Source organism: Podarcis muralis, chromosome 12, assembly GCF_964188315.1.
Source record: "Podarcis muralis chromosome 12, rPodMur119.hap1.1, whole genome shotgun sequence".
NCBI lineage: Eukaryota > Metazoa > Chordata > Lepidosauria > Squamata > Lacertidae > Podarcis > Podarcis muralis.
Window position 1 is genome coordinate 18790310 of NC_135666.1, and position 12747 is coordinate 18803056.

The 12747-nt window shown below is 38.7% G+C and overlaps 1 protein-coding gene across 6 annotated transcripts in view; it reads left to right on the forward strand.

Moving 5' to 3' along the window:
- Positions 1 to 12747, forward strand: part of PARD3 (par-3 family cell polarity regulator) — a 547141-nt gene that overhangs the window by 379546 nt on the left and 154848 nt on the right. For 5 of the 6 annotated variants that reach the window (XM_077936774.1, XM_028749990.2, XM_028749991.2 and 2 more), the window contains 3 exons: positions 705 to 853; positions 4230 to 4274; positions 11267 to 11494. In XM_077936774.1, the coding sequence (XP_077792900.1) occupies positions 705 to 853; positions 4230 to 4274; positions 11267 to 11494 (422 nt within the window). The remainder of the gene's footprint in view (positions 1 to 704; positions 854 to 4229; positions 4275 to 11266; positions 11495 to 12747) is intronic. The other variant, XM_028749988.2, reaches the window with a different exon arrangement.

Below are 12747 nucleotides of genomic sequence, written 5' to 3' on the forward strand. Positions count from 1 at the left end.
GAAAAGAGAAAGGGATGAAACATTAAACCAGGGATAGACTCCCATCCGCCTGGCCAGTATGGCCAGTGGTTAGGAATGATGGGACAATGCTACCCCCCACTGTAAAAAAAGAGAGAGAGAGAGAGATGTTTTTGTTTGTGTAATATGCCCTTTGAATTTTGACTTATTCACTGTCCTAGTAACTTGTTACAGTATTTCATTTATTATGTTTTATCAGACTATAGATATATTGTGCATATTGCACATAATAAAATCTCATTTTCCCCCTCTGGGTCCCAGCAATGTGGGCGTTCCTCTCTTTCTTTTCGTCTTTTCTACATTCCACACCTTTCTTTTCTGCTCATTTGGAGCAGCCCCTGTGGGTGTGATAGTTACATTGCAATGATGCACATGAAGCAGGCCATTCACATGAATCTTCCAGAGTTACGTGCATAGTTATTTATTTCCACAGCATGAATGCCCCTGTGGAAACTTGGACCACATAGTGTGGAGGATGCTTGAAGTAGATTTCCCAGCTGTTCTTTCCATAGAATCCCATTGCAAATATGCTTGTCACTTGATTATTATTTTTTAAATGATATGGAACATTATAAGTTGCCATTTTTCAAAAATTGTTGCTGGCTCATATTTTACGTAAACATTTTATTACACAACTATGATAGGTGTGTGCTTTGTATGCTTTAATTTTCCCCTTTCCCTTACAGCACTCTGAGTCCAGATGTTGATCCAGCGCTTGCCTTCCAGCGAGAGGGTTTTGGACGCCAGAGCATGTCAGAAAAGCGCACTAAGCAATTTTCAGATGCCAGCCAGTTGGACTTTGTTAAAACACGGAAATCCAAAAGCATGGACTTAGGTATTAAATTTTGACTTCTTCTTTTTTACCCCTCCCCCCGTGTTGTATTTCAACATGTTTCTTCAGGTTGCAATTATACTGTTTGTTTTTCGTGTTGCAGTTATATTATTTGTTATGCCAAACATTTGATTTGTCCGTGCAGCTGGATTCAATATGTGGTATGAAGAAGTCTTAATATGGTCTGATCCAAGAGCATTATGTGTGTCTATGCAATTTAAATGTTTATATATTTCAAACATTATGCTTATGCAGATGCATGTTATATACAATGGTTCAGGATACGTGAATGTGTGAGTGCATATGATGAGGTACTTTTCAGGAGACAGAAAAGCCAAATAATTCAAGTTTGCATTTTAAAATAATTCCTAAACAACTAACGTCTGTTCAGTTTTGGCACTGATAAGGCCTTGTACTTAGGAATGATTGTAACATAACTCCAACCTGCAATATCAGCTCCTGCAATTGGCAAACAATATAAAGCATCTGGATTTTCCAGGCCTAGGGACCTGTTCAATGGGATCTGGTCCAGTGCACTCTGGACTCCATTTCATGGTCTAGCCTAAGTCCTGGTTCCACCACAAGGTCTCAGATCCATATTCAAACATCACTGGGGCTTTGAGTTGTAGAAATAAAAGAAAGAAAACTTTTCTGGTTTGGCATCCTCAAACTGATCTTGATTACTCCAGAAAAAAGCAATGTGTAGGATTGCATCCTGAGGGGCATCATATAATGATATTTTTTTACACTGACAAATTCAAGAGCAGTCAGCATGGTAGTCTGCTGCAACAATAACAATGAAGAGCCTTATGGCCTTTTAAAGACTGAAGAATTTATTGTGATGCAAGTTTTCTGAGCCAGAGTTCATTTCCTCAACAGCATGAAATGGCACATAAGTGGATTGATATTAAAACCATGGAAACTGGAAGCGGGGGGGGGGGGGGGGATTCAGAAAGCCAAAAATGCCAAGACATGAAAGATGCAGTAGCTGGTTTGTCAAATTACTATGCAGAGCACAATTAAATATAATATTCAGTTGGGTGAAGACAAGAATGGCTATGATCCATTCCTGACTAGAGGGCCCTCATGGTGAATAGGCCTAGTAAGGTGACTAGTGAAATGCATACCTAAAGACTGTGTTCAATGAATTTGACCCCCCTATCAACCAATATGTGGATCATGCCATGTGACCAGTTGTGCTCCACCATGCCACTATGTATACAAACACCAACTTACAAAGTATACATGCTTATATGCATGTTCAGCTGTCACCCAGAGCATGATCCATTGTCAACAGCCAAGCTCAACCATTGTTTTTTGCTCTAATCCTTCAGAAAGGAATGGACACCTGCAGGATTTACCTTGAGCATTTTGCAAACTATAATGCTGACCTAGAGAATTGAATAGATACGCTGACAAGGTCAGATAAGGTGTTCAGGAGTTACTACAAGACATATTTTCGAAAGTGCTGACGAAATGCCAATCAATACAGGAGACAATGGCAGAGGTGTCAGTTGCTATGCAGATAACAAATTAATATATGATCCAATCAGAGTAGATTATCATCTAGTGGTTGCTAGTGTTGGATAGTATAAATAAACACGTAAAGAGAGATTGGGACGCAGGTGGCACTGTGGGTTAAACCACAGAGCCTAGGACTTGCCGATCAGAAGGTTGGCGGTTCGAATCCCCACGATGGGGTGAGCTCCTGCCAACCTAGCAGTTCGAAAGCATGTCAAAGTGCAAGTAGATAAATAGGTCCCGCTCTGGCGGGAAGGTAAACGGCGTTTCCGTGCGCTGCTCTGGTTCGCCAGAAGCGGCTTAGTCATGCTAGCCACATGACCTGGAAGCTGTACACCGGCTCCCTCGGCCAGTAAAGTGAGATGAGCGCCGCAACCCCAGAGTTGGTCACGACTGGACCTAATGGTCACGGGTCCCTTTACCTTTAAAGAGAGATTATTAGTTTCTGTAGTGAAGTAGCCATTCCCAGTCTCCTTTGAGATCTAGGTTTGCAAATGTCAGATGTTGCAGGAATTACAACATTGGCCAATATGGAGATGGTGGCTTGTATCCGTTTCATTCACTGATCTTAAGGAGCTGCTTCAGTTTGTAGTCCGTAAGCAAGTATGGGTCCTGTGAGGACGTTGTGTGTTTGTACTCCCTCTGCTAGACCTGTTATGTGTCTTATGACTACCTGGCCAATCTGCTTCTTATTTTATTTATTTTAGTAAGATTTGTAGACTGCTTAATCACTAAGTTCTGAGGATATATGGAAAAACATGTTGTGTGTGTGCGCGTGTGTGTGTGTATGAAATATATATTGTCATGTACAGCTGCCAGTTTGTATCTGTCTAAGTTGGTGTTTATATGCATACTTTCACTGTATTGTTTAGAAAATAAACCTGCTGCATGGAATGGTCCTGACCAAAGATTTATGGTGTGGAAATTTCCCCCCACCCCAAATCCCTTCTCATGATATTTGTATATTTATCCACTTATGCAATCACTTGATGAATTTGATGACCTTTTTATGGTGCCACAGTACTCTTCATTGTGGAAAGCTGATAACATGCCGTGAGTGGTAAAATTTGATACGTAGCAACTCTCACTGAAGCACAAGTTAATAGTAGCAAGATACCTGCTCTTTAGAAAATCAAAACAGAATACCATTTAATCAGTAATGGGATACATATGAACAGCATTATTTTCATATTTAATCAGCAGTTGTGGGAATGGATCATGTAAGGAACTATATTCTAGAATCTGAGAACATTTTATAAATGCTCGCTTGTGGGTAGCATATAATAAAGTGCCATCCCCATTTTATTTGTATGATGTATGAATTCTCAGAAGGGTTAATATTTCTGTAAGTAAGGGAGTGCCATGAACCTTGTAGTCCTGCAGAGATATTGTTAAATGAAGGCAAAGAAAATTTGTTTGTCCACCTTGCCTCCTGTTAATTGTTATAATCATATGTCTCAAGCATTTCTAACCAAGCCTTTTATGGCTTTCTTTGAAGTAGAAGAAATTTTAATGTATGCAAATACATATTGCTTTTAGAAGAGCCAGCGGGGCTTTAAAAACTCAGATCACTGCATTCAGACATGTGTGGCAACTTGTCTCTGCTAGTTGTGTATGCTAGCATGTGAATAACATTGTTTTTGGCTGTGACATGGAAATGACTGACATAACGCATGATGGTTACTAGGTTTGTTGCCGGGCGTTATTTTGTGCCATCAAGATAGTCTCATAACATTGCTTATTTGCATGAAGAATGATGTTTCCAGTGTCCTCTAACTTTAAAGAGAATATAAACAGTGGATGCATGTGGGATGTGGGCACTAACAGGGCTAACCGTTATACATTTACCTTTTAACAGTAGCTGACGAGACTAAGCTCAGTACAATGGATGACCAGAAAACAGGTAAGAATTGACTGTAGGGTGGTTGCCATAGAAACCTTGGTCAAAGCAGCTTACCACAATTACATAGCTGCCAATCACAGTGCATGGGAAAAATAATATTTCAATAGTTGCATGACTTTTTCTATTGTCACAAATATTATATGGAATAGCCTAACGAATGTTCAGTATCATAGAAAAATAACAAGCGTGCGAAAATTACATGTAGATGAGTGAGTCTAGGAACTCAGTCCACAAAATGTAGTTGTTAAAAGACAATATTATTCCCTAGAGCTTTTCAACTATACGATCTTAGGGCTACAGACTCAACAGAGGAAAATGCCATTAGAAATCCTTGGTATTTATCTACAGGCGCTGATAATGCCAGACTTTGAAATTTGCTTTTAACTGCAAAGTTCCATCATATTGGGTTATGTGCCTAAATGGAACTTCTGTCTTTGCAACAAGTAGGCAATCGCATAATGTGGAGGTGCAGTTTCATACTGTCCATATACTCTCCTAGTTGGATATTAGAACAGAAGACTCAAATAAAGAGATTCATGTGCTATAAGGCATGCATTGCAGGCCTTTTGCTTTTTCTGTAATGGTCATGATGCCAGCTTCCAAAGAATGAATTTATTACCAATTAAAATAATGCACTAGCTGCAATTATGAGCCTTTATAATTTATTAATGCAAGTTAGCTTTTGACCTTTGGAATGTTGTTTTAATTAGGGTAGATCTAGAGGACACGGTAACATTCCACACACAAAAACAGTAACATTACTTAGCTCTAATTAGGGACAATTCACCTTTTAGTCCTGAAAATATTACTTATTTCTAGCATGACTCATTGAATAGGGCGGCCCATGTACACTGATTATTAATTTTTCTATAGATAATTGGCTCTCTGTTTAATCACATCGTGAAACATAAACAGTCAACTGGAAAGCTAGATTTAAAAGAACTGGTGGGATGCTAGCATTTGTAAAACAACTGGAGTAGCTTGTAGATCTTAATAAGCAAGAAGGCACAGCCTTGCAATAACTTGCATGCATACATTACATACTGAGATTAGTCTCGTTAAGTGGCATTTATCAATGCATGCAAAGTTTAGATGTGCTTCATTTTATATGACTGGTTGAGCTCTAAAGAGCTAGATTGATATTATTCAGCCCTGTGACTATTGCCTGAGCTGACAGGCATGAGTCAAAATGATGTGATGAAATGGTAATTTAACAAAAAATGAAATTTACTTTTCTTACTTTTCGATCCTACACATATTTGCTGCATTTATGCTGCAAAGTGGTTACAATGGCCCTGTTAATAGTTTAATATTCTAGTTTTATGACATTGAGCTTGTTTGTACATCTACCTTGAACACTTAACATGCCTGAACAGCAAGTTTCTCTTTATAATTCATATCTTACAACACAGACTCCTGGGGTTTGTTTTGTTGTTGTTGTTTACCCACTGTGCTCACAAAACAAACAAACCCACCCACACATCCATGAGTTCTTACCAGCTTTTCTTTGTTTTGGCCTAGATTCACATTTTCACATCCCTCCAGTCTCATCTATTTTAAATCACCCAAAAGAAACAGATTGATCAAACATTTGATCAAATCCTTCTTGATTTCCCCTGGTTTTGTATACTATCCTCTTACTTTGAGCAAGTCAAATCAGGTCCAAACCCCTTGGGTTCAGGATGTTAGCATTCTTTGACTAAGTCTTTGGCACAACCTGTTATAAGTGACCTGACCACTAAAAGGACACCTAATTTCTGGAATTATTTGTAAAAATGCAAAGCGTTCCATGTGGCAGCCTCCGTTAACAGCCATGAAACACACTTGGATTACAGGGCAATGACCCTTAGCCACAAACCATCTGAGCCAACCAAAATAAATATTTGGTTTTTTTACTTAATGCAGAGCAGATTTTTCATATAACCTGTAGTTTTCAGGTTATGAAAAACTGAGAAGTTGAATGAATCCATGTTACCAGTTCAGACAAAAAAAAACACCTTAGGTTATTAAAGGTAAATGTTTAATATGTGTGGTAAAACTGATACATATTCACTGAAATATATAAACTTCAAAACAGTGGAACATATGTACGTTGGCAGAATTAACTGGAACATCTCTAAAACTACAAGTTGTGTTGGCCTCAAATGGAAAGTAAGGTTCTCACTAGGACAGAATCTACTATAATAGGTTTTTTTAAATTATTTTTCTTTATTCAGTTCACTTGGTTTGCCTCATCATTGTCAGTGTTTACAGTTTGTTCCAAAGGTCAGAAGTCTATTCAGTAGCAATTGAGCATGGCTCATTTATTCAACCTTAGCATACAGTAACTATGATGGGCTATTTCCATATTTACCTTGTCATAATGCTAACAATAGCTCTCTGGGAACAAAAAGCCTTATTCAAACACACTATGTTCATTATAGCCATTCATCAGTGGGGGAGTTTTAATGATCTTTTCCAGTAATGGATGTAATTGCAGTTCTGGGTTTTAGGGTCTTGTCCCCCCCTGACAGGTCAAAATACTACCCCTTTATTATGTGGACTTATTCACTTATCAACACTGACTATCTAGTTTCACTGAAATTATTGGGACTGTACCAGTGAAATAGTGAAAAAAAGCTCAGATATCAAGAATCTGAAACGTTTGTTCCCAAACGTCTGCTTGTTGCGCTGATAAAATGTCCTTACGATGCTAATAAGACACCATAGCTAAAAATGATCTGTGATTAATGCTTGTATAAATGCACTCAAGTCATTAACCTTAGAAGAACTGCATAGCTGGCCATAGCCAATTCTTAAGAATCCAGGGCTGATATGCTGATTTTGGTCAACTGGTGAGACATGTAGTTTTCCACATCTGCACAAATTCCCCTTAAACCCTCTACCTGGGTTACATCCATCTGACTGTTGTTGATCCCAGCTAGGCTGAACATGAGGAAGCATCTAAACACCATTTTGAAATATCTGTTTAACTGGAGTTTTGGAGCGCTTTGATTTAGTTTAACTGTGTTGAGCAATAGGCACATCTAATCTTGAACCTGAACAGAGGGGCACTTTCTGTCCACTCCATCTGTTGGCCCACTGGTTTTCCTACGGCGAACCACAGTTAGTAAGCCAAGAACAAGGGATCAAGGTTTGTTTTCTCCAGTGGTAGCAGAAAGGACAAAGTGGCCCAGATCAGCACATTCATAGTGATTGTTGTGAAAACAAGGCCATTATCTCAAAGCAATGTTGGCAGTTCAGAAAACTCTATTAAAATAGGAATTCAACCTGATTCTCTCAGTTTTAGCATTGTGATTATTATAAAGTGCACTCAACATTATGAATTATTGTTATTTGAGCCAGAACATTGTAGCTACGAATAACATTATTCACATTAATTATATGTTATGCATTTTATGCTCATATAATTGGCAACATCATCACTATTAAGCATTCTCTAATTCAGTAATATATTTCAGAAGAAAAGAATGAGCCTGTGCTAACCTATTCAGATGAGGCATTGAATTAAAAAGGGACCTTTGTAATCAGGGATACAAAGTGAAACGGTGAATGTATGTGTTCTGAATTTCGAGAAGAAATGGTTGAAAGGCTGAATTTGACTCTGTTTGTTAGAGTATTCTGAACCATTGCAAGACTTGTGAACAATCTGTATGACTCCTGTCTGCTTCAGTGGGTTTTGTCTTGGGAGGCATTTCCCAGGGGATTGTGCTCCTTTTCAAAAGCCCCTTAAGATGCAATCACATTTAATTTACTAGGGGAAAAAGTCCCAATCCTGAAAAAAGTTAGTCATCTTTTGAATCCCATTGAAACCAATGGCTTAACTTACAACACAATGTTATATTTGTCTGTGAAAGAGTAAGCCCACTTGACTTTAATTAGACTTATTCCCAAACAAGAGTATACAGGATTGCAGCCTTAGTTGTGTCTTCAACCAAGCCCTGAGTTTTGAGAACCCTTTCCTTGCAGTGAAGGTACCAGTGAAACTGAACTGTTAACACAGCTTTTATCATCGTGGTACATGTTCTGCTTATGTAGGGTTATTTCAGTCTTTCAGCGTCTGCAAACTGTCCACAGTTATGTTGATGGCCACCCAAGTTCAATAAATATCCTTACCATTTCTGCAATCCATTATTAGTTTTACAGTACTCTGGGAACATTAGGTCATATCCCATCACGCTTTTCCTTTGGGATAGTGCAACTTACATAAATATTGTTCTCACAGTGAGCCGTACTGGGTAGCAGGAAATGGGGCCTTTTCTTCAGGGTCCCTTATGAGCATAAATGGGTACGTAATGTAACTACTGTTTACAAAAGGAGCATGGAGCCACTTGGTAATTAGAAAAAGATTGATGTGCATTTCATTTAAAATATATATTGAAATGCTGAAACTGAGGGAACTTAAAGTTGCCACATAATAGGATAATGTTTTTACTCCCATTGGTTTAAGGAATAAATCTATTCAGCAGCTGCTTTATTCACGACTGCTTATCCTTTGCACTTTCAAAAAGTTCACCAACTTTTTTTGTGTCGCTGTCTCTCAGATTGAATTTGTGTAGACTTAAATGTTGAAAAATAAACCACTCATCAAACTAAATATGAGGGTTATATAACTGCAGTTAGCTGTATAGTTTTATATAACGATAGCTTCGTTGATGTAAAATACAGGGTAGTTACCTACAGTGAAGCTTTCTCTTAACACATTGACATATGAAATAGTCCTCTGGAAAAAATAATAATGTGCAATCTTCACACCAGACATTTCTTTGCAAGCATAGGCTAAGGATTGTTTATGCAGCTGGGAAGAACTGAACCTTCCTTTTCCTTTCTTGCTCATCCCACCAGCTGTCCTTTCCCTCCAGTTATACCCAGGTCTCTTCCCTTTCAATAAATGGGGGACCTGTGGGATGGGAGGTATTTGGAGGAGGTGTGAATTCATTGTATTTATACTGATCTGTGACTCCACAGACACGTAGCTGTTTCCAAACAACTATTGGAACTGCTACATCAGCTCCCTCATGCTCTGAATGCAGCGGTGAGCGTGACTTAAGAATTGTATTGGGTTCCCTATAGGCAGTGAACTCCATTATAGCTGTTTCCCTGTTCTGTCATTCAACAGTGAGTAATCCCTTAGTAAACTGCCTTGCAAGGTAAACATGCCAGATGCAAGTCTGGCTCCATTCTGACTTTGGTTTGCAAATTGGGAACCAACTCACCTGCCCCCTCACCTCAGAGCCTTTTCTCCCTGGAACAAATTCTCCCATAAGCCCACCTAAGGACACCAGTGTTAACCACATTTGGAGCTCACCAGGATTTCCCTGGATGTGGTATCTGAAACCCACTTAGTTTTAAGATCCTGGTGTAAGGATCATCTAACTGTATAAAAGAGCTTATATCCCAATGATTTCATATGTAACTTGGGAACCTGTAGAAAAACTGCTCCACAATTGCAGAATTGTCTTTGGTGAACATCTGCAAAGGACATGGAATAGCGGAAGCTGCCTTATACAGAGTGAAACCAGCGTCTCTCTGGGGTTACATGCTATTCCTTATTTCAGCTGCCTTTGGAACTGGGGGTTAGGTTAGCATGGGAAGAATATCAACACACCACAGCATGGTAAAGCTTGTGTTTTAATCTTGTGTTTTATCTTGTGAATTGCCCTTGAGATCTTCTCATGAAGAGTGGTATAAAAATATAAAGAAATAAAGAAATAAAACGGTGACCAGTACATTTCCAGCAACACTCACTAAGTCAGCATTGGTCATGACAGCTGCTACATAGGGAAATTGCACTTGGCTAACCCCCAACCTCAACCAGTTGACCACATGAGGGGGTTCTGCCAGTATTTGCATTTCAGGAAATGGTTTCACTTACTTAAGTTAGTAGTTTAGTTTAGTTTAGTTTAGGCATAAATAACACTGACATAAAAATATTTCTAGAGAGTGAGTTTCCTTGCTTTGTTTAGAAACAGGGATTACCTTAGCATGGTAATAGCACCAATAATTCCTACAAAGTGTTTCATAGGAAATTTTGATGACAACCATTAATAAACCCAGGAGAAAAATTCAATTAGAATAGCATTTCAAAAGTTACATTTTATTGGACCAATCCCTTAAGTTTTCAGTGCAGTAGTTTGTCCATGAAGTTCACGGAAATGATTCATACACATGCTATTCAAAAAATATTTTGTTTATTTTTCACGGAATAGAGATTTTTTCTTTTAGTTTACTAATGTTGTTGTGAGCTAATATTCTCTTTGCGAGTGTTTGTTGGAGATTATTAGTGCTTTTATCATGCAGGGGTAATCCCTGTTCCTAATCAAGGTTAAAAAATTTACATTACTTGCATTTAGTCCATAATAAGTGTTGACATGAGTTTTAATGTATTATAACCATATTAACTAATATGGGTTAATTAATCCAAAAGAAAAAAAAAATCTATGTAGACAAGCTCTTGGGAACAGTGGAATATTTAAGTGCAGGTTATTAAAATTCACTCCATGAAAGAAGCTAGTGAGGCAGAATTTTCCCCAGATACTGTTCTGAGAATGCAGGCTAATTTTAGGTCAATAAAATCTCCTTAATGTTCATTATTTCCAGTATTTGCATAGGATTGTTTTTGCTGTTTTAAAAAACAAAATTAACTGGCTATGTCAATCAAGTATATAGTGCTGACATCTTTGTACTCTATTTTTAACCAGCTTGGTAATTATTTTATTCTCATTAAAATGGTTGAAATAACAGTGATGACTTTAACTTCCCACCAATTTGAAAAGTGGGATGTTACTAACCTTGTCAAATTCATAGTGTATGACTTGACACGCTCATTGCTCCAACCAACAAATCTGCCTAGAATTCCCTACAGAGTATAGAGATAATGTGAATAATGTTAAGCACATTCCCGTAGACTGTCGCTGTAGATGTGAATAATCAAGTGTGAAAGTCCTCCCTGCTAATCCTAATTATTTTTTTCTTTTTTAAAAAATATTAAGGTTCTCCAACCAGAGATGTAGGCCCCTCATTAGGCCTGAAGAAATCCAGTTCATTAGAAAGTTTGCAGACAGCAGTCGCTGAGGTAACTTTGAATGGTGACATTCCCTTCCACCGTCCACGGCCGCGGATAATCAGAGGGCGAGGGTGCAATGAGAGCTTCAGAGCTGCAATTGACAAATCGTATGATAAACCTGTTGCAGATGAGGATGATGAAGGCATGGAAACCTGTAAGTAAACTCTTCCATGTACACTGCTTTTAAAAATTGCCTTTTAAAGATGTTTTCACTACTGATGGTTCTTTCAGTTTGATCACACCATGTCTTTTGTTAAGGTAGCTTCCTGTTAAGTTCTCTTTACTCCTGCAAGATTTTTGTTCACCACCTTAAAGCTCCCACCTGCTCTGGCTTTGTCTTCTTTGTGCAAAATTTCCACAGTTCACTTAAAAGCGGTGTAGCCACAAAGTCAATTCACATCGGAAGCCTTCAAGTGAGTTCCTGTTCACTGTGTATAATAGATAATTCAGCCAACATCCTTCCTCCTCTAGCCAACACCTACTCATCTCAAGATTTCTTGCTTTCATTTCTCTTTCTCTCCCAACCGTTTCCCCATGTGCTTGAAAAAGCCTTTTTCTCTGTCTCTGTTTTCTTCTGCCTGACTCCTTCCAAATTCTTCCATCCTTCGTAAAGCCTACTTTCAGCAACAACTTCAACCTTCTACTTGGCGCACTCTGATGTCTTGGTCTTTCTACCCCACCCCCCATCCCTGCTGCTCCATATCCTGGCTTTTATGTCATGTGCAATCTCTCTCGGATAGAGCACCATCTCTTCTGTATTCCGTATGGTGTGTAGCACATTCTTGACACACTCCCATTACCTTTGCCTCAATTGAAATGGTTGCTTCTGCCTTGATGTCCGTTTGGATCCATGTAAATACCATATAACGAAAGAAGAGCATCGCCCAAAGGGCCAGGTGGAGTATATGGAGGAACAATATGAGTGGAAACGTTTACATAAGGACTGCAGCAGTTGCAGGAGCATCTCTGTTTACCTTTGGGTAAAGAGAACATTAATGCTTGACAGTGTTAGCGTAATAATGACATCTCTGCAGGCTTGCATCACACTCTAACATGCTATGGATTTTGTGATTTGGCTGGTTTGTTTGCAAGCTCTAAAATACTCGTTGGTCAAAACGAAGATTACTGCAAATTTTAATGTACTTGGACCTCAGCAGAAAAATGTATGTTTATGTAGCCAATATTATAGCCTCCAACATTCCTCAGATGAAAATAGACATTTCCCACTCCCCACAACTGACCTTCCTCAGCCCCCCATTTTTTGTCTCCCTTCCACAAAGCATTTCGACCAGTAAAAGGGCAAGAGTACCACCACTTCACCAATGGGACCCAGCACACATGCCCTCCTCTGTCCTGAAAAAAATCTTAATCCTGATTTTATTTTATTTTATTCTTTGGTAGATTTGC